The sequence below is a fragment of the Arvicanthis niloticus genome, chromosome 3 (assembly GCF_011762505.2).
Source record: "Arvicanthis niloticus isolate mArvNil1 chromosome 3, mArvNil1.pat.X, whole genome shotgun sequence".
NCBI classification, from domain to species: Eukaryota; Metazoa; Chordata; class Mammalia; order Rodentia; family Muridae; genus Arvicanthis; species Arvicanthis niloticus.
This window is the reverse complement of record NC_047660.1, coordinates 50,065,231-50,085,805: the sequence shown is the minus strand read 5'-3', so window position 1 is coordinate 50,085,805 and position 20,575 is coordinate 50,065,231. Positions and strand designations below refer to the sequence as shown.

General features: G+C 48.8%; 2 protein-coding genes across 4 annotated transcripts in view; one reads left to right on the top strand and one right to left on the bottom strand.

Annotated features, from left to right (window-relative positions):
- Positions 1–14,380, top strand: part of Loxl2 (lysyl oxidase like 2) — an 82,179-nt gene extending 67,799 nt beyond the window's left edge. For all 3 annotated transcript variants that reach the window (XM_034497849.2, XM_076930790.1, XM_034497848.2), the window contains exons 10-14: positions 1,233–1,476; positions 7,755–7,870; positions 8,853–8,989; positions 11,071–11,182; positions 11,798–14,380. In XM_034497849.2, the coding sequence (XP_034353740.1) occupies positions 1,233–1,476; positions 7,755–7,870; positions 8,853–8,989; positions 11,071–11,182; positions 11,798–11,877 (689 nt within the window). In that variant the 3' untranslated portion in view covers positions 11,878–14,380. The remainder of the gene's footprint in view (positions 1–1,232; positions 1,477–7,754; positions 7,871–8,852; positions 8,990–11,070; positions 11,183–11,797) is intronic.
- A 1,385-nt stretch (positions 14,381–15,765) lies between these two features.
- Positions 15,766–20,575, bottom strand: part of R3hcc1 (R3H domain and coiled-coil containing 1) — a 16,303-nt gene continuing 11,493 nt past the window's right edge. The window contains exons 6-9 of the mRNA XM_034498333.1: positions 20,079–20,251; positions 18,246–18,316; positions 16,899–16,994; positions 15,766–16,063 (exon numbers count right to left, since the gene is read on the bottom strand). Coding sequence (XP_034354224.1) covers positions 15,930–16,063; positions 16,899–16,994; positions 18,246–18,316; positions 20,079–20,251 — 474 coding nt within the window. The 3' untranslated portion in view covers positions 15,766–15,929. The remainder of the gene's footprint in view (positions 16,064–16,898; positions 16,995–18,245; positions 18,317–20,078; positions 20,252–20,575) is intronic.

The following is a 20,575-nucleotide window of genomic DNA, read 5'->3' as shown; positions in this document are numbered from 1 at the left end:
AGATGTTCATTGAGAGTGAGGCCATCCCAGGGCAGGTGGTTCTGGGTGCTATAAGAAAGCAGGTTGACTAAGCCATGAAGAGCAAGTCAGTGAGCAGGTCCCCTCCACAGCCTCTGCTTCAAGTCTTGCCTCCAGGTCCCTGCCCTGAGTTTTTGGCCTGGCTTCTTTCCCTCAGTGATGGATGGAAACCTTTAAGTGAAATAAATTCTTTCCTCCTCAAGTTGCTTTTGGTCATAACAATAGAAACCCTAGCCATGCAAACTTGATTTCATCCTTAACAAATGATAAAGTTATACACATACAAAAGAACTGTTGTAAGATGAATGTGTGATTTATAACCAGCAAATGTTTGATTTGTATACCTATTTTATAGACCTCTGTAGTTAAAGTCATATCTCAGGAGTCTTGAGTGGAAACATTTAAGAATATTGGTCCTCTAGGACTGATTTCTAACAGATGCAAAAAAAAAAAAAAAATCCCTGATATCAATTTTCTGACAGTTGCATGTTGTGCTGCTTGTGAGTTTTAATAACTTCTCCTGAAAATTTCTCTGCTAGAAACTTATCTGTGCTAGAGATACACTCTAAAGAAGAAAAAAACCACGGGGGGGGGGGGAGAGAAAAAGAGAGAGAGAGAGAGGGAGAGAGAGAGAGAGAGAGAGAGAGAGAGAGAGAAATTTAAGTCCAGATTGACTATAGGATATTGATCACAAGCTTGTCTTTAATTTTAAAAAATTCCAAGCATCCAAGGTATATCAACCCTAAAAGATAAAAGTTGGCAATGAAAGAAATATTACAGAACTATAAAATAAATGTTACAATGTCAGACATCAATAATAAAGGTACATTTAAGAGGAATGGCATTAGTAGACCATAAATCTACATCCATGGTAGAAGAGAGAGAATCAGACCGAGGGTGAGCAGTGTCTCCCTTCGAGGCTGTTTTTCTGCTCTTTATTATGGACCGTCTGAGGGGTCTTTGAAAATAGAATGATCTAAGGAGCCCTTGGGTGCCTATCACCCACTGTGTCAGCATTTTGCCCACCCATACTGGTAACTGAAGGGGAGTGTTAAGACTACTTCTGGCAAAATGAAAGTGTAATTGGGGGTGACAGGAAAGTAGCATGGGGGAGCCCTAGGCCAGCTCCACAAGGACATGTAAAATGAGGATACTTTTCTCAGGGGTGCCCTCGGAAGGGATTTCCTGTTCTGATCCATGTCTGTCTTCCCCAGCTGCACCTGATCTGGTTCTTAACGCTGAGATTGTACAGCAGACGGCCTACCTGGAAGACAGGCCCATGTCCTTGCTGCAGTGTGCCATGGAGGAAAACTGCCTCTCTGCCTCTGCTGTGCACACGGACCCCACCAGAGGCCACCGGCGCCTTCTACGCTTCTCCTCCCAGATTCACAACAATGGCCAGTCTGACTTCCGCCCCAAAAATGGCCGCCACGCATGGATTTGGCATGACTGCCACAGGTAAGTCACCACTCCCGTGGTTAGTCAGTTAGCCTGCCTGGTGCTCCTCAGTACCCAGACCAGGGATCTAGAGTCAGCTCAAGAAGGCGTTGATCCATGATCTAGGCAAAAGAGTAATCTGCACCTCTGAAAGCCATTCTCCACTCCCAGCTCACTGGCTGCCCCTCCCTCTTCTGCTGAGTCCCTGCCTCTTGGCTCCAGTGCTTTTGATCCTAGGAGACATGCTGATCTGAGTGCCAGTGCCCTCCAGGGACCTTGTCAGCAGTTTTCAAGTGCATGCACAATACATTTGTGCTCTACAGGCAATGTTGGAATATGCAGCCTTGGACCCTGCATCCATATAGAAATACATTTTGCATACCAATATGAGATTTTTTTTTTAAGTTAAAAATTAAAGTTAGCTTACAAAGTAATGGGTTCCATTATGGCATTTGTACCCACATGGTCGTACTTTAATGGTTCCTCTCCCACACTGCCATTGCAAGTCTCCCTTGGCCCTCCTTTTTACTTAGCACTTTTGATATCTCTAGGAAGACAGGGGGTATGGAGATAGGCGCTCCAGGACTCAGAGTCATAAGGCCTGTTGTAAGCCTGCTAATCCTCTGACCAGCAGCCTGACAGTAGGCCAACTGGGCCACATTGTCTGGGACTTCTGGGCTCCTTTCCAGCTCATCCGTGGCTGTGATCCAGGTGCTGTGAACACTGGATCAGGACAGTAGACTAGAGGGAAATCCCACAACAAATCCCACCATAGCCCATGGAAGCTCCCTGGACCTCCTCCCTTCTATCTTCCCCTTGCTCTTCTTGACTTAAATTGAATTCAGACATTTTGTTCTCAGTCTGGGCAAGTAGAGGACATTGCATGCACATGGTTGGAAAAGCAGCTGCTGTTCCTTCCACCAGGAATCCTTCTTCTGGAGGTCCACAAACTTCTAATAGGTCTTGTCCTCTGGACTCAAATAATCCATCTGTGACAGGAAATGTTTGCACTAGATCACTGCCTTTCAAAGCAAGGCCTTGGACTGCTGTATCTACCATCACAGCAGGATCCTGGGCATGCTCAGTGCCAGAGCTGGCTGCAGACTGATGAACCCATATGCATTTCAGTAGTACCCCCAGCAGTCTGGGGGCACATCAGAGACCTGGATGCTCTGTCTAGGCTTCCATCCAGCTCTAACACTGTAATGATGTCAGAGGCAGTCGCTGTCCCATTTGACCTTCCAGGAGACAGGTCATTGAGTTACATATAACTGCCCAATATAACGTAAGAAGTTTCCGTTTAGAGGTCTCAGGCTGGCCCGTCAGCTCTAAACTGTGCTGATTTCCCTATCGGCTCTTCCAGACTTTCACCAGGTGCCTCCTTATGCTTATTTCTTCTTCGTGTTATAAATTCTGATCTACTCACATTTGAATTAGTCTGTGGATAGAGTTATACAACCTACTGGAAAAGAAAACACTACGATCCAGTGTAGGCCTCTGGTTTTTCTTTGAAACAACTAGCTGAATGTTGTAAATATGCTAAAGCCCAAGGAATCATTTGTCTTTGCCAAGGTCTAAGTTGGAGTATAATTAAAGTCTTGACAGCCTCAGTGCCTGGTTTCCCATGTAGTAGGAAGCCAGGACAGCAGGAGGCTGATGCTGCCTATGGGTCTATAAGTGGAAGGTAATTATATCCCAGCCTTGCATATGGTGGCCCACCCAAGATTACATAGTAGGAGCCTCCAAGTGCCATATGCTTACCCTCAGAGCCATCAGTGTGTGCTCTAAGAATAGTCATATGGTGATAGCATGACAACATTGCGAGCTGGAGATCCAGGGACACTGATACACACACACACACACACACACACACCACCTCAGACTTTTCCTGTGGTCTCTTTTTTTCCTTTGCCTACAAATATTCCTGTCAACAGTTTGAAAAAGGAAGGTGGAGAAGAACATGGGCTAAGCATATGACCCTTTAGGCACCATTGGTTTCTTGCCAATTGGACATGGGGGTAACACCTTCAAGGTTGTCCCCTCACATGCATTTGCTCTTGGTAAGTGACCTTGATATAGTCCCTCTTCTGTCTTTGTGCCCAGGGACTCGCTCCATATCTTTTTAACTAACATAGCATGCCACAGTTTTGGTGTGAGTCAGACAGTTAGACACAGGTATCTAACTATGACCACAAGATCCAAGGAACTTCATGAGACCCAGCACACACATATTCTCAGTTCCCAGAGCTCTAGTTTACTCTTCTAGGCTCATTGGGTTTGTTTTGCTGCATTTTCTGAGACTGTGGTGAATTTGGATTCCCTATCTAGCCAAAGCTGTCCTTGAACTCCTGATCCTCCTGCTCCCAATTCCAAAGTGCTGGGATTACAGACATGAGATGCTCTTCCTAGTACTCTCCATGCTCATGGGGAAGACCTTTCAGGGAGCTGCCTTTAGCTCAGTTGTGTCTCTTGCTGAGAAGATCTGGCCTGCCCCTCCTCAACTCAAGAAACTTGTTTCTGAAAGAATCAGCATTCCATTTTGGCAGGTTTACAGGCATTCTGAAGCCACAAATGGAGCCAAGAAGGAAAGCCCCAGCTCAGATGAAAGGGAATGGGGAAACAGCCACTCCCACATTAATTAATGCTACAAGGAGAAGCAGAGCTCTCTGCTCTTGAAGACCCTATGTTGAACCATAAAGATTAGCACTCTTGAAGGTTTATACCATCTGGACACAGAGTGATGGCATCAGTGGAGTCCTCTTAGATGCATTTGTGTCCTTGTGACCTCAGAGTCCTCAGTGTAGTCAGCTACATTCCAGGGGCTTGCCCTTCCCTCCTTGGGAAAGTGAGGTGGAGTGGAGGATGCTGGAGGATCAGGGGAGTGGGCCGGAGCACAGGCTATATCCCCTGGAGTCAGGAATGACACAGAGGCTGAAAGGGAAGTATCAATCCTGCCAGTATGCCTCCCCCATGTGCCTAGTAGCACTCCTACAGGGTCAGAATCCACAGATGTGATGAAACCTCTGGACCAGTTGGAGACCTCTTAGTAGGCCTGACACATGTGGATGGCAAGCTAGATCCTTCAGAAGGACCCATGCCTGATAGGACTGGAAAACACAGGAGTCTCTCTGAAGTGGAGACAAGAGCTTTTCCTCAATCTATAGTAACATGTACAGTTTTCTTCTAAACACACTGTGTCTGTCTTCCATCACTGTTTTCATCCAGCATGGACGTATCCCAAGAGAAGTGCCAGGTCTCAGGACACGGAGCCCTGGAGTCCTACAGTAAAGGCCAACTTTCATTTTATCTGGATCACAGGACTTCAGAAGCTGTGCATGGTAGCCCATGCCTGTAATTCCAGCATTCAGTAGTCAATTCAGGGTGATGAATTTGAGACCACATAGTGAGTCCAAGGCCAACTTGAACTCGTCTGTTCCTGTCCAGAGAAACAAGATGTAGGTGATGTAGGCGGCAGAGCACTTAGTATTCCTAGCGCCACAGGAGGGAAAGTCAAACAAACACCAGAAATCTGTCAAGCACCAGACCACACTCCCTTTTTTTTTATTATTATTCTGAGATTCTTCCCAAGACTGCAGTGCCCACCCCAGGGCTCAGTCTACCCACTTAGACTCTGAGCTGAATGATAAGGGACCACTGTGGTGCCCAAGACTTTTTTCCCCTTTCCCCTTCCCAGAACCCATCCAGCCACTCGTGGCTGGAAGCCCGCAGAATGTTAGACAGCTCCCATTTCTACCTCAGATCAGTTAGGAGGGACATGTATGTGACCTCCAAGGGTGTCCAGGAGATAAAGCAGACACTCTCCAGGACAGAGGTCAGCAAGAAGCAAGGGGGCATGAAGCCCATGGTTTCCTCCCCAGGACCCATTCCCAGCTAGAGAAGACTAAAATCCAGACTGAAGGCGGTCTGACTGCAGGAGGCCGCTTCACAGCAGGCCGTCTGTGGCTCCATCTGAATCCTGTTTAGACAACGGAACATAAACGTACTTTCCTGCAATCTTTCCAGCTGCTCAGCAAGTCACATAAGCCCCTCTCTGAGGGAGCAGACATTTTTCATTCCGTGAGTCAGACGCATGTCTCATCCGCTCCCTGCGGGGAGCCAAAATAGACTCCCTCAAAGTCATCATTTCAGCTGCTACAAAATGTTCCTTGTAAGGGCTGTCCGCTGGCCCTGGCCCAGCACCATGTTACCCACAAACATGAATGACCCGGGGAAGTCCAACTTAGCAACTTCTGACGTTATTTATATAGTACGAACAAACATAGGAGAAAGAAGAGAACCTCTAATTTCCTCTCTGGAAACCCTTTGCAGCGCCTACTTCTCTACTCCACACGTGGTGGAGGAAGCTCCAGGCTACTACACCAATGGTCAGACTGGGTGGCGGGACCCCAGGAACACTGAACACTGCAGCAGTGACTGCAGATGTGGGGAACAGTTGTCCAATGGCCAATACCGAGAATGAGAGAGAACATCCCTTGGTATAGCCTTGTTTGGGCTCTTTGACGTCTGTCTTTTGTTTTTCGGATCTAGGGTCCTGGGTACCTGGGTTGGCCTCAAACTCATTTAGGCAACTGGGGATGACCATGAACTTCTGCTCCTCTTGCCTCCACCTCCTCAGTGCTGGCTTCACAGGCTACCATGCCTGGTTTTTGTGGTACTGGGATCGAACCAAAGGCTTCCTGCATTCTAGGCAAGCATTTTAACAACTGGGCTGCAGCGACAGCTCTGTGTCATTTATCGTATTTGGTCCCCACCCCAGAAGTTGGCAATAATATTTTTACTTTACCAAAGAGAGAACTTGGGCTGGCAAAAAACAAAGCCAGAGCGTCTGCCCCCACAGTGCCTTGATCTTAAAGGTCTTCCTTTACTAAATGTCCCTGCAGTGGTGGAAATGGGGGTGTCAGAATAGTTGCAGATATAACACACACATGGCAGGTGGAGATGGGGCTAAAGCCAGCCTGGGATCTTCTGTCCTGGGCCTGCATAATGGATGATTCTGGAAACCCCTCAGCTACCCTCAGTAGCACAGTTCCCTTGTTAGTCCTGAACCAGCTGCATCAGTCACTCTTCAGGACATCTGTTGCCAATTTTTCTCAAGTGACGACATGGGCCATCATAAACAGTCAGCCAAGGGAACTGTACCCGGCTTGTACAGTTCCCCCTCGGCTAGCTCCCTTCTACAAAGAACCCCAGAGATTCCCTTTCCTGAGCTGGTGCCACATCCCTCCCTGAGAACCACCCACTCTCCATCCCAGAAACCGTCTAGTCTGTATCCTTCCCTTTCCTGTTCCGTTTGCTCAATTTGAGGATCGTGGGCTTGCTGCTCCTCTCCCAGGCCAGAGTGCACATGCATCACGTGTACTCTTCTTTGGGAACATGGCTTGTTTTTGTTTCTCTGTAATTGCTACCCCACCCTTCCCCCTTTTTACCTTCTTCCTTCTTTTTAGAATTCACACTTTTTAAAAAAAAAAAAATGTGATCTTAAAATTACTCTGTTGTAATAGTTTTATGTTAGGAAAAAAAACAAGGAAACTAATCTAGAATGGTTTGTTTAACTTAAAGTTTGGAAGGTTCAAAGCCCTGGTGTCCAAGGGCAGCAGGTGGTAGCACATCTGTGTAGGGACATGCATAGGGACAAGCACACTTGAAACCAGGAAGCAGAGAAAAAGAAAAAAAGAAAGGAAGGAAAGAAGGAAGGAAGGAAGGAAGGAAGGAAGGAAGGAAGGAAGGAAGGAAGGAGAGACAATGATGGTCCTGAAATCCCCTTTGAGGGCATATTCACAGTCACCTATGACTCTCATAGGCTGCACCTCTGAGTAGACCATAGAGTCTCAGTAGCGCCCCCACAGGAAAGATCTTAATACATGGGCACTTGTCAGATCTATAGCAAATCTAGAGAAAGATTCCTTGTGGGAGTGGGCTGAGAGCCAGTGGGGGGTTCCTGCGTATTACGAATCTTATTTTCTTGGGCTGACTGAATGCCAGACACTGGGCTGTCAGCTGGACTCACTGACACCACAACACCCCACGCAAGTTATGTCATTGCCACACTGCCACAGGGGATCAAGGCGTGGCGAAATGCCTGACAACCCTGCCTGGAAGTTACTGTCTTCCATTTCATTTAGCCTTCCACCCTCTCATTCCCTTCCTCACTCCTCCCCCTGCCACGCTTGGCCCCTGCTGCCTTGAGGTTCTCCCAGAAGCAAATCATCAGCTTGGAAGCTGCTTACAGGCAGCCGTGGTTCCAGACACTGACATTTGGCCCTGTTTCTGGCACCCAGGCACTACCACAGCATGGAAGTATTCACTTACTATGACCTGCTGAGCCTCAACGGCACCAAGGTGGCTGAGGGCCACAAGGCCAGCTTCTGCTTGGAGGACACTGAGTGTGAGGGAGGTATGTTTGAAGGGGGAAGATTGGGGCTTCACAGAACTTTGAACACTCCCACTGGATTGAACACAGTCCATCTGGATAGAAGCCAGACCCAACAACTAACTCTACGTTACTCTGTCCACTACTGGGTGTTCATGTGGCCTTTTTTTTTTGCCAACTCTTGAGGCCTTCTATGGCTACAGATTGGGGTGGGGGAAAGTGGTTCTGAAGTGATCTGTCCCCCCAAAGCAGTTCTCACTAGCAGGGAGAGGGCTGCATGGCTTCCAGGTGAGGTCTGCTCACTTGGCCCTGACTTACACACCTCCTGTCTGCTTGCCATAGATCATTCTTCCCGGGTGCCCCAATACCAAGCTCTTCTCCTCTAACAGCCTACAGAGCCCTGTGATGTACCCAGCTTCTCTCCCTGACCCCCCTGCACACACCATTCTGCTTCTACCTCAGCTAGGTCACCACACCTTACTGTAATTACTCTGACACACCAAGGGACAGACATTTGTTCTCTTCTTATTGCCCACATGAGTTTCTAGATGCTGGCATGGACCCATAAAATCACATAGAAAAGAGGTTTTGAATGCCTATTGTGTGCAGACAATCTGTGAGGTACCAGGAAGGCAGATCAGATATGAGCTCGTAGTCTAATTGCCAGTAGTCTAGAGAAGAAAGATGAGGTGGCCTCATGTTAAGATGAACAGTAAACACAGATCACCATGACACTCATCCCTACCCTGAGGCTAAGGATTTCACAGAAATGCCAGCATAGTCCAGATTGGTCAGGGAGCACTTTGTAGAGGAAAGGACCTTGAGCCAGACTTGGAGGGGATGCAGACATATAGATGGGGAATTGAGTCAGGAGGTTCTATTGAAATGAGAAGGTATCAGACAGCCACATGAAAAGGATGGACAAATCAGGATGGGAGGCTTGGGGATTAAAATAGGAGGTGGGGACTATAGTCACATGGTGATGCTCTTCTCCATCCACCTACAGACATTCAGAAGAGTTATGAGTGTGCCAACTTCGGAGAACAAGGCATCACCATGGGCTGTTGGGACATGTACCGTCATGACATTGACTGCCAGTGGATAGACATCACCGATGTACCCCCTGGAGACTACCTGTTCCAGGTGAGGTGGGCAGAACCCAGGGCTGCTAGGAGGAGGAGAGGCAGCTTCCCCCAGCCTCCTTCCTGTAGGTGTCCAGAAACAAGACTCATGAGGCCAGCCAGGGTGCCACACTCAGAGGCCATCCTATCTGTCAAGTGGTGTTCATGAGGGATGTGGGCCTGAAAGACACTGAATCTGCAGGCCATGCTGGGAACCCATGGTGCAACCTAAAATATAGATACAGTCATGCATAATTCGGTTAATCTCAGGAGCCTGAAATCAAAATGTATCAGTGAGCCGATTTAGACTTTGAGTCAAGAGCTGGTTCTGTGGACTCAGGAAGCCTACATCTCCAGCTTCCCCTTCATCCGCCATCCTGATTTCCTCCAGTCTTTCCCACCTTGCTTTCGTCAGTTCTATTGAGGCTGAAAGCAAGTGCATCATCCTGGGAGGGTGTGATTTTTTTTTTTCCTTTCTTGGGAGGATCTGTAAAAGGCTCATTCTCTGTGCACATAAATGAATCTGTAAGGCGAGAAAGTCAAACTAAGGACAACCTGGCCAGAAGACGATTTTGTGAGGCCTTCCAACAACCCTGGCTAGAGGAAGAGCCAGAGAGCTCTGGCTTCCACCATCCTGCAGACAGTGGTGGCTATGTGGCAGGGGGATGCACTGTACCCCAGCGTTCTCCTGGCACACGGCTGCATTCCTGCCTACAGAGGGACTCATTTCCACACAGCCTCACACAGCACGCTTCCCACTTGCCCTGTTCGATGGCAAAGTGTGTGACTAGAAATGGGTTGTTCTGCCTTGAAAGCATTCCTCGTGGTGCGTTCAGCCAGTCCATGGTCTAGCCCACAGTCTCTACTGCTAGACACTCCCCCGAAGAGCCAGCACCTGCAGAGACGTAACCACAGGGTGCTTTGAAAGGAGGCCTGGGCATCATCAGCTTGAAAAGTCAGACAGCCAAGCACTTTCCAACCACAAGTCAAGCCCAGAACCACAGCCGGCCTGGGAGCAGAGCTCTCTTGTTTAACAAATGAACATCCATGGCTATGGACATGTAAACAGTGCTTGGTGGCTCATGTTGGCAGCTTGCTGTCCATAAGGCATGTAAATGTATATCATCATATCCGCTGAAAGTGCTTACAAGTCTCTGATAGCCCAGGCTGGCCTTTGCTCAGGCAGTGCATTGACCCATTGGCTCTCCCAGTAAGGGGACACTGTTAGTATTCTCATGTCACAGCCAGGCAAATGCAGGCCATAAGTCTCTACGTGGTGTTCTTGTCCTATGCCATATAATCAGCAGATGGATGTTCCTGGAGGTATGCCCTGCTTCTAATGACATAGAGCTATGAATGCCCTAGACTGTAAGTCAACAGGACACAAGAGCTAGCCTCTGTGATAGACTGTAAGGACTGGAAGAGGACTCCAGAAGGGAAGAAGTGGCCAGGGGTACACAGACTCAGAAGCAGGAATGGATGGACAGATAAGTTTCTGGTGGTTTGTCCCCTCCAGCTTCAGAGACTTTAATCCACTTCCCTCATATGCTCCTGAGCTTCAGAATTTTGAGCCTGAGTTCAGAGAGGACTATGAAAATCACATAGTTCACCCCAGCCCTTGCTCTTGCATGGGCCCTGTGACCCACAGGCCCACCCTGTGACCCTGACTTGAGCCCAGATTGTAAACTGATGTACCCATGTACATCCCTCAGGGATGCTAGAATAACAGGGAGCCGCCTGGGCCTCAGAGTGGGAGGTACTGTTCACCTCATGTTGAGTGGGTGGGGCTGGAGATACAACTAAGATTTAGGGAGGAGAAAGACCAAGGAAAACTCAGGTCACCCCAGAGAAGGATATTTAACAGTTTGTCTGGATGGACAGTGCCACACGGCACGTGCTCTGGGCAAATTGTGGTTAGCAGGCCATACACAGACTTTCCAGAGTGGCCCCTACCAGGCCAGGATACAGCATCAGACCCAGTTAACTTCATTTAGCTTAAGGAAGACCCAGCCAAACTGTTAGGGACACCCAGGCTCCGCCCTGGAATGGAGGGCAGCCAGAAAGGCAGTTGCAGCATTCTCTGTCTGTCTCGATCCTCTCCAGGTTGTCATTAACCCCAACTATGAGGTGCCAGAATCAGATTTCTCTAACAACATCATGAAGTGCAGGAGCCGCTATGATGGCTACCGCATCTGGATGTACAATTGTCACGTAGGTAAGTTCCCTCAGCAGCCCCACCTTCCTCAAGAGGCTAGGACGCAGGACACAGCTGCCCTACTTTCTCCGGGGCCAGAGGCAGCTAATCTGGGAGAAGCTGGGAATGAAGCCAGCATCAAATTCCTAGCTCAGAAAGAAAACCAGAGATGCATGAAGGCCCGGGTGGGGATTGGGTGTTCACTCCCAGCCCTGGCCAAGGAGAGAGGGTAGTGCAGGGCTGGCTGTCCTAGCAAGAGCAGACCCCAGGTCTATATAAGGGCTGGAGCTAAGGACACCAACCCACCACTCGCATGACCAGAGCTATGTGGGCATCAGCAGTTCATGAGTATTGGGTTTTGCTGTGATCTGCTCTCCTGCCTCATCACCTACAAAAAGATTTTTCTTGGGGAACAAAAAGAAAAGCAGATTTTGTCCTTATTGGCGTATGACAGGCCTCATTCCTGGAGGCAGTGAAAATTGAAGGCACCATGTCTATTTAAGCACCCTCTGAACTTTGGCAAAGTACATGCTGAGTGCCTGGTTCTAGCATTCATCAGTACCACCATGGGGCATCCTGAGAGGGGCCACAGCTGAAAATATACTAAATTCTGTCTCCTTGACCCCTGCTCTCCAGGTGGAGCCTTCAGTGAGGAGACAGAACAGAAGTTTGAACACTTCAGTGGACTTCTAAATAATCAGCTCTCTGTGCAGTAAAGAAGACCCTGGGCCAGGCATGACGGTTCATGCCTGTAATCCCTGCACTCAGGCCGAGGCAGGAGGATTGCCACAAGATTTCTACTCTGGACATTCAATCAAGCTTCAGTTTCAAAAGATAGGAAAGAATAGAGAGGAAGGAAGGAAGGAAGGAAGGAAGGAAGGAAGGAAGGAAGGAAGGAAGGAAGGAAGAAAGAAAGAAAGAAAGAAAGAAAGAAAGAAAGAAAGGAAAAGGGAAGAAAAATGACTTAATGGTCACTTACTGACTCCCAGGAGGAATACTGATTGCCACCTCTTTGCTAGCCAGATCCAGCTGAAAAGAAAGGTACTCATTCATTCTCCAGGCACTGCCATGTATCCCTGACCTGAGGCCTTAGGGGCAGGGCTCTGGCACATGGCCATGGGAACTTGATGACAAGCTTTGAGCAGCTTATCCCATCCAAGCTTTGGCATATCCCAAGTGTGACCTCACCATGCTCTGCATAGATGGGCCATTTTCTTCTGGGAACGTGGCAGGTATGAACTCAGCAACTGCAGAGGTGGTCTAGCTGAATTCCCCTTCTTAGGTCATTTCTGGAAAACTTGAATATCAAGGCCTCTGTATTAAGTTTTTTTTTTCTTCTCATTGGACAAACTGCTTGGCAAAATCAACTTGAAGAAGGAAGGCTTTATCTGAGCTCGTGGTTGGAGGAACCAATCTGTAGTGGCAAAGAAGGCATTGCAGCAGGAGCGTGAGGTGTCTGGTTCCAAACTCACTGTATAGCTGAGGATGACCTTGAACCTCCGAGCCTCCCGCTTCCATCTCCAGAGTGCTGGGGATCAAACCCGGGACTTCACACATGTAAGGCAATGTGCTATCAGTTCTAGCTGCTTTCTGAGCACTCACCCTTCTCAGCTGCTTTAAACGTGTACATGTTCTCTGCCTTACCAACCTACATGTCTTTCTGTATCTCTCTGCTCCACTTGCTCATTTTAACTGTGGGCCTGAGTGAGAGCAGTGAACAGAAGCATAGCACAACCTGAATGCTACCCTGTCTTAAAATGTCCTCCGCCAAGCCAATTCGTCCATCACTCTTGAGTCAAGACTCACCCGAATGCTCAGGACACAGGCAGGATGTAGCTGGATTCTTGCCAGGGTGTAATATGATTGGCTTCTAGCTCAGTTCTAGATAGAGAGTCCTTGGTTCCCACTAAACCTCAGGTACCAGGCCTCCACTGTCCACATTCCTCTTGGCAATCTGGTCTGCCAAACTGCGACCAGAATAACCCATTCAGTTCTATTCTCAGCATTCTACGGCTTTCGGGCCCAAAGTTCTAAGCTCTTCCAGATTCCTCCCTCAAGCCTACTCCCAAAACTCAAGTATTCCAGGACCATGCTTCTCACCTCAGTGATCAGTGATTAGACACAGGTCTAATCTTCTGTATTATACTTGACAAAAGCAGCTTAAGGGAAGGCTATTTTTGGCTTATAGTTCAAGAGTCCAGTCCCTCACAGCAGGTAAGGCATGGCGGCAGGAGCAGCTTGTCAGGTTGCATCCACAGTCAGGAAGTAGAATGATGAATGCAGGTGCTCAGCTTGCTTTCACCTTTATATTCAGCCTACAACCCCAGCCCATGGAATGGTGCTACTGGTGTCTAGGGTGGGCCTTCCCTCTTCTGTTAAACCTCTTCTGGAAGCACCCCGTAGGCCCACCCAGGGGTGTTTCCATGGTGGTTCTAAATCCCATCTAGGTGATAATCAAGGTTATCTATAACAACCTCTTCCAGTTAAACCAGCATCTGTATTCTATGCAATTATAGCCTCAATTTAAAGTACAATAGCAAGGCATACATCCCAAGGTCCCAAGGGATGCCTGAAGACTTGGATGGTTCTGAGACAGGATAGAAAGAGACAATCATGGGGGAACATGGAAGGGGCCCTTCTTCACCTCAGAATCTGGTTGAAGCTTTTGCCAGCTGAGAATCCCAACACAGATAACATTGTGAATGGTGCTAATATAGGGACAGTATTCATTCTGTATATTTATATACAAGTATAGATATTTCAAGTAATAATGTTAAAATAGCAAGGAATTATGCTTAAGGCCAAAGTGTAAATGGCCTTTTTCCTTTCCTAGCTGTAAACATACAATTTCCTACAACTTTGCCAGAAACCCAATTTACAGTAAAAGGCATATCTCAAGACCCCTATGCTATCCTTATGACCCATGGTTTCATCTTATCAGGGCACAGTCCTATCCAAGGTACCTCTGGAGCCACCTTATATTACTATCAAAAAGAGGAAGAGATTGGGGATGTAACTTAGAAACCAATCAAGCAATACCAAAAGCTTCGGGACTCCTGTGTATAGCTAGTTTTTAAGACACTTAAGAACTCTTGTCCTTTAAGAAGCCCACACCCCAGCTCTCGGGTGTGCCCTCCTCTTTCCCTGAGCAACTCTTAACCCCTGTAACTTAAATTTATATTTAAAATATTTTAAATAAACGTTTAACTCTCTGCTTTATTCTGGCTTATCTTGAATTCCTTCTTTGCAGCAAAGAGCTGGTAACAGGTCCAGCTGGCATTACCCTTCTTGTTGCTGCAACCACATAGCCAGCAGGAGAAACTTAGGGGAGAGAGGATTTAAGCACATGGTTTGAAGGCAGTTTGAAGCCATGGCAAAAGGAGCAGAGAGTGGCTTCCTCAAATCTCAACGGACCAGGAAAAGATAAAGTCAACATCCATGTGACTCTCCCCCTTCCATTCAGTCTAGGACCCCAAACAGTGAGATGGTGCTCCCCACATTCAGGGTGGGTCTCCCCTCCTCAGTGGGAAATGTGTCTCCCCCCAGATTATAAATCCAATCAATTTGATGACAAGTTAGCCATCCCAGAAAGGTAATGAATAATACCATTTTTGTCTATACCTATGTAATAGTGTGCAAGTGTTTTGTTGTGACAAGACATCCTGGAGAGACAGTGTACAAGAAGAAAAGTGTTCTTTTGGGCTCATGGTTCAGTCCACTGTCAGCTGGTTCCCACGGTTCTGGGGAGAGACAATGTCAACCATAAGTTATCTACTGAGCAGAGCTATCAACTGGGTCCTAGGTTGTGCTCATAAATCCACTTCACTGCACAAACTTGTATGTAGAGCAAAATGTTCCCAATACATACCTAAGTTCCATTTGGACTCCTGCCCCTGGGCCCAGAGCTTCCTACATCTCCAAGTGTAGTACATATTTAGTTTGACACAGGAATGGTCCCAGTGTCTTCCAAAGTTCCCTATGCCCTGCAGGGCTGCACCAGTACAAGCTGCAGCACAGAGAAGCAATCTGAGAGACCTGAACAGCAGCAGAGGTGAGCTGGGGAAACCCAGGTAAGGACATAAATGTGTCAGAACCAGGCAAGACAGTTAGTCACAGGGCAACTTCCCTAAGGAAGAGGGTGCGCATTAGCAGAACAGGGCTCCAGCACTCCCTGGGGCCTCCTGTGTTAAAAGTGTGCTGGCCCCAGCAAACCTGAGCTGGACAATGACCCCCAAACTCCAGAGTGGGCCATGGTGCCTCCAATACTACACTCAAGATTCAAGTAAAGCCAGCACTGTCCTGTCCCATGCTCAGCAAGCACTCAAGTGTCACCTCCCAGCTTTGTTCATGCCGCTTTTCAAGGTTCCCTTAAATAATGCCCAAGCACTACCACATCCCCCATTTCCACACAGCACAGGAGGGCAGGATGGCATTCCTGTAATAGGGGAGAGTGGGCAAGTGGCATGAAGCAAGTAGCACCTACTCCCCAAACAGGGATACCCCTGAAGTTAAGGTGGGATTCTCCAGGTTCAGTAACCACAAACCCACAGTAAGAGATGGGACAGCACCCCCTAGTGTGCAAGACCGCACTTGGAAGCAATCAATACACCAACTTTAAATTTTTATTTCTTCTCAATTTCTGGGAGTAGACCAACTAAAGCCTGCCGTGCCCCATAACAGCTCCAGTGAGAGCAAGGGGCTGTCCTGGTATCTGTAAAGGCTTGTGGTGTTGGGACCCAGCCTAGTCCGGACAGATGGGCCCAGGGCCTCAAGATGGCAGGAGACTTGGGGAAGTAGGCAGCTCCTTCTTTCTGTTGTGTTGGAGCCCCAAGGCCCGGGCCACCAGCCTGCGGGCCACTGCCGAATCTGTCTGTGGCCTCTCCTTTGCTAGTCGCAGGAACTCTGAAAGGAAAAGCCAATGGGTAAGATGTGGATTCAAGGCTAGCGTGAGCCTGTGTGTAATGGTATGGCCACAGAGGCTGGGGCCTACTTGTGCCTACAGCAGCCAGGTGCTTGAGAGAGGGATCCAGGAGGACTCCAGGCCTATATTTCTGCCTCCCTATGGGACCTGACACAAACCAACCCTTCCTGTCATCCTGGCTCATCTGTGATATGGGGATGAGGTACTCATGACCTCTTAAAGGCCTCAAGACCCTTTAAGAGGAACCACTCAGGATGGGACACCTAGGTCACTGGACATCAAGATGGGCTATTTCTCGCTTCAAAGAAGTCTAAGACACGACCATGTCACCATTTGTGGTGGCATGGATGGCTCTGGTAGGCCTCCCCTGGGCCCATTCTGCGGTTTCCATCCTTGCTATCATAAAAACTGACCTCTCAGAGCCCACAGAGTGCTTGCTGGAAGAGGAAAGGGAAGGGGCTAACATTTGGCATCTAGCTCCTATACAAGTGACTCACTCGAGGTCAAACAGGTCAGCAACAGAACTAAGGTCCCATCTCGGGCTGATCTAGGCACAAGCACTTTTGACCCTTACAGAGTAGTCTCCATGGCCCTCTAGAAGGAAGGCTGGGTTTTTCTTAGATCAACAACCAGAAGAAGGTGTGAGCCGGAGGGCAAACATAGATGGTAGCTGACCCTGGGCCCTCTCCAGGCTGAGGGGACGCCGAGCCCCACTAGCTGCTGTAGCCTAGGCTCTCTAAGAGCAGAGGGATGAGGGGAATCAAAGCAAACATGAACACAGGCAGCCTCCTTGCAAAGGGACAGGCTTCGCCTTACTTGGCCTCTGCAAGGCTTTCAGCTTGGACTGCTTCGTTCCCTGCGTGAGCGGCCGGATCTTGAGCACGGAGAAATCCTTGGCCAGTGCCTCAAGAGCTGGAGAAAGGAATCGAGAGCTGGGGTGATTCTTGTGCAAGGTGAAACCCCCAGGGGTCTGGAGCACATGCATCACCCCAAACTTCCACAGTCACTCTTACACACCCAGTCCCAGCTGCTCTGCCTCTGATCTAGCTCAGTAAAGCTGAGAATCTCTCCCCTGCTCCCGATCCCTACAGGTATGGGGTGAAAGGGATACGACTGCCTGTGCTGTCAGATGATGCTCCAGCCCCGTATGCAGGTTCTCAGAGCAGGAAGGGCAGGCTCAGCCTTCAAAAGCCAGAGTTTAAACCAGACTCTCCTTGTAACCCCCAGGAGCATCAGGGAACACCAGTTCTCCTTGTACCACTCATACTGGGCCAAAGTGCTCCTGACATCAGGGCCTAGCAGATATGTAATATGGACAAGAAGGCCAGGGCATGACTCGCTCTTGCTATACTGTTCCCAGCAGGCCCAGGAGGCAGCCAATGCTACTCTGGCCACAGCTTATCCTCCCATGATCCTCAGTCAGTGGTCATTTAGCCTTTTCCCCCTAATCTCCCTTCCAGACGCTCCCTCCCTACCCTACTCCCTCTGCTTCTCCCCACCTCCAACTTCTGGCTTTCTGAGGACTAGGCCAAACCCAAGTAGGGTGCTGCCAGCTCTGATGTCCAGAAGACTCTGATGTGCACATGTGGTTCAGGATGGGAGGGTCTTATTTATAAGTATTCCCACGATGACAGTGGAATGGCAGGGACAAGCGTGGGATAGTGGCTGGAGGGGACGAGGAGGACTGGAGTCACAGTGAGGAGGCTGCATGGTACTCAGCTTCCACAGTGAAACGTCTGTAATCCAACACAGACCCCAGCACTCTGGGAACCTCGGCCTTCCGTCTGAAAGGGGGTGATGACCCCACACACGAGGCTGAACTGAAAACACCCGTGACCCTGAGCAACAGCATCAGATGCTTGCACCAGCGTCAGTTCGGGGAGGGACTTATGGCTTGGCCTATACCACCTGATCAGTAAACGTCACTGATCCTAACACCTCTCCACTGAAGGCGCTATTACAGAGAAAAGGCCAAAGGCTTCCTGAGCATCCCAGGCCATAGCCCCCAGCACCCAGACTGTTTCAGGCTGGCTGAGAGCCGAGCCCCTGGGCTCAAGGTAGCCTACATCTGGACATGGCTAGCCCTCTGCCTGGGGAACCCAGGCACTTCTGCCTTCAACAGAGGCCAGAGAAGAAGCAGAGACCAACAGGAAGCCTCCTTACCTGAGGCAGGGCAGGAAAAGATGCCAATAGCATGAGTGTCATCCACCCACTGGATCTTGAACCCCTTCTCTCTGTGTGGGGAGAGGATACAGTCACTCACAAAAGCCAGAGTTCAATACCCTTTCCCCTTGGATCCTGCCAATTAGGTCATGGATCCTTTAGGCGAGGCCCCTTCTTGAACCCCAAGACAAAGCTATGGCCTCTGTTAAAGAGAGAATCATTTGCATGCCTGCCAGAGCATTAGGTCACCTTCAGAACAACCAGCGTCACCCTGTAAACATGTGAGATGGGTCACCAGTCAGCATCTAGAAAAGAATACTAGAAGGCTCGCGTAGGCAAAGAGTGAAAAAGGTTCCCCAGGTTCTGCCATAGCTAGGCTGGGCATGGGCTCTGAATAAGAAAGCTAAAAGGTTTATCTGGTAGGAGAGGAGATGGGCCCAAACAGACACAGAGGGGACATGGCTCTGGTTGGCTTCTTCCTGGTGCTCTGTGCCTAGAAGAAGCTAGAGGCAGCTTTGCAATAACCCAGCTCTGCTTGTGACACTGCTCACTTGGCAAGGGGTCAGTGGTGGCCCTGTGTGGCCATCTAGTTAGAGACAGAGTTAAAGAAGTGCTACTCCCTCAGCTGTCCCTTCAGTACTGGTGCAGGGGACAAGGAACAGTGGTATGGGAAGCAGATGTATTCTCTGTGCATGAGTGTTTTGCCAGCTTCATGTGGAAACAGGCACCACATGACTGTCTGGTGCCCACAGATCTCCTAGAACTGGAGTTACCAATGATTCTGAGTCACTGTGGGTGCTGGGACCCAAACCCAGCTTGTCTGCAAGAACAGTGTGATGGGTTGTATTGCTCGGCCCAGGAAATGGCACTATTAGAAGGTATTGCCTATTGCAGTAGATGTGTCACTGTGGGTGTGAGCTTTAAGACCCTCATCCTAGCTGCCTGAAAGTGAGTCTTCCACTAGCAGCCTTCAAATGAAGATGTAGAACTCTCAGCTCCTCCTGCACCATGACTGCCTGGATGCTGTCATGCTCCCACCTTGATGATAATGTACTGAACCTCTGAACCTGTAAGCCAGCCCCAATTAAACATCCTTTATAAGACTTGCCTTGGTCATGGTGTCTGTTCACAGCAGTGAAACCTTAACTAAGACAAACAGTAGGTACTTTTAACCTCTGAGCCACCCCACCAGGCTCAGGAAGGGGCTTCAAAAAGCCCACATAGGTAAAGCAATGACAAAAGAAAAGGAAAAATATTCAAATTAGAAAAAAGTGCCGGGCGGTAGTAGCGCACGCCTTTAATCCCAGCACTTGGGAGGCAGAGGCAGGTGGATTTCTGAGTTCAAGGCCAGCCTGGTCTACAGAGTAACCCTGTCTCGAAAAACCAAAAAAAAAAAAAAAAAAAAAGAAGAAGAAGAAACAGCAGAAGACTGGATCCATGGGAATGCATGAAAGTCAGGAGACCCAGTCTCGAGGTATATCCCTCCATGCTGTCAGACCTGCTTAAGCCAGCTGCCCCATAAATGGTCATATTAGGACGACCCAGTGACTCTCTGGCATACAGACAGCTGTGGTCTAAGACTGATAGAAAGTCTAGTGGTCCAGAAGGGGTGTGCACATGCAGATCTTGGCCCAGTTCTAGGGCTTTTGAATGCATTAGTGCTCAAACACTGACCCTTCCCTTCCCTCAATCAGAACCATCAGGCGGACCTGCTCCAGAGCAAGAAGCCCAGACATCACAGCCTTTCTTCCTGAGGCAAGCAATCATCCCTAGCAGGGAAGAGCTATCCCTGCTACTCCCAGCCTCTCCCCCTCCCGAACCTTTAATACTCACTGGAACTCAGAGAAAGTGGTCAACAGGTCCTCAGTCTTGAGTGTTGGCTTAAAGTCGTAGATCTCCACCAGGTGGGTCAAGTCCCTCTCCCCGGGTAGCTCTTCTGTGAAGGCGGATGTGTCCAGGTGGATCTTCTCTATTTCAATCTCCTTTTCGGTCAGGTTGGCTGTGATCTGGAAGCAAACAGACCTTTTGACAAGGGAGACCTCTGACACACAGGGCCCCGTCTATGCTTTCCAAAATGACAGTTCTGGGGGAAAGTCTGCTTGGTAGGTATGGCAGCTTGGTTACTCAAGATTGTGGATGTTTTAGGGGAGCGTATTTGGTTTTATGGTATCCCCACTAGATGGCTGACAACTGCGCCCACCATGTTCCATCTAGTCTTGACAAGTGTATTCTATATACCATCTTCAGATAGAGACATGGAGCGGCAGAGAGTTAAGTAGTTTGCTCAAAACTGCATAGCCTATTTAAAAAAAAAAAAAGTGTTGGACAAA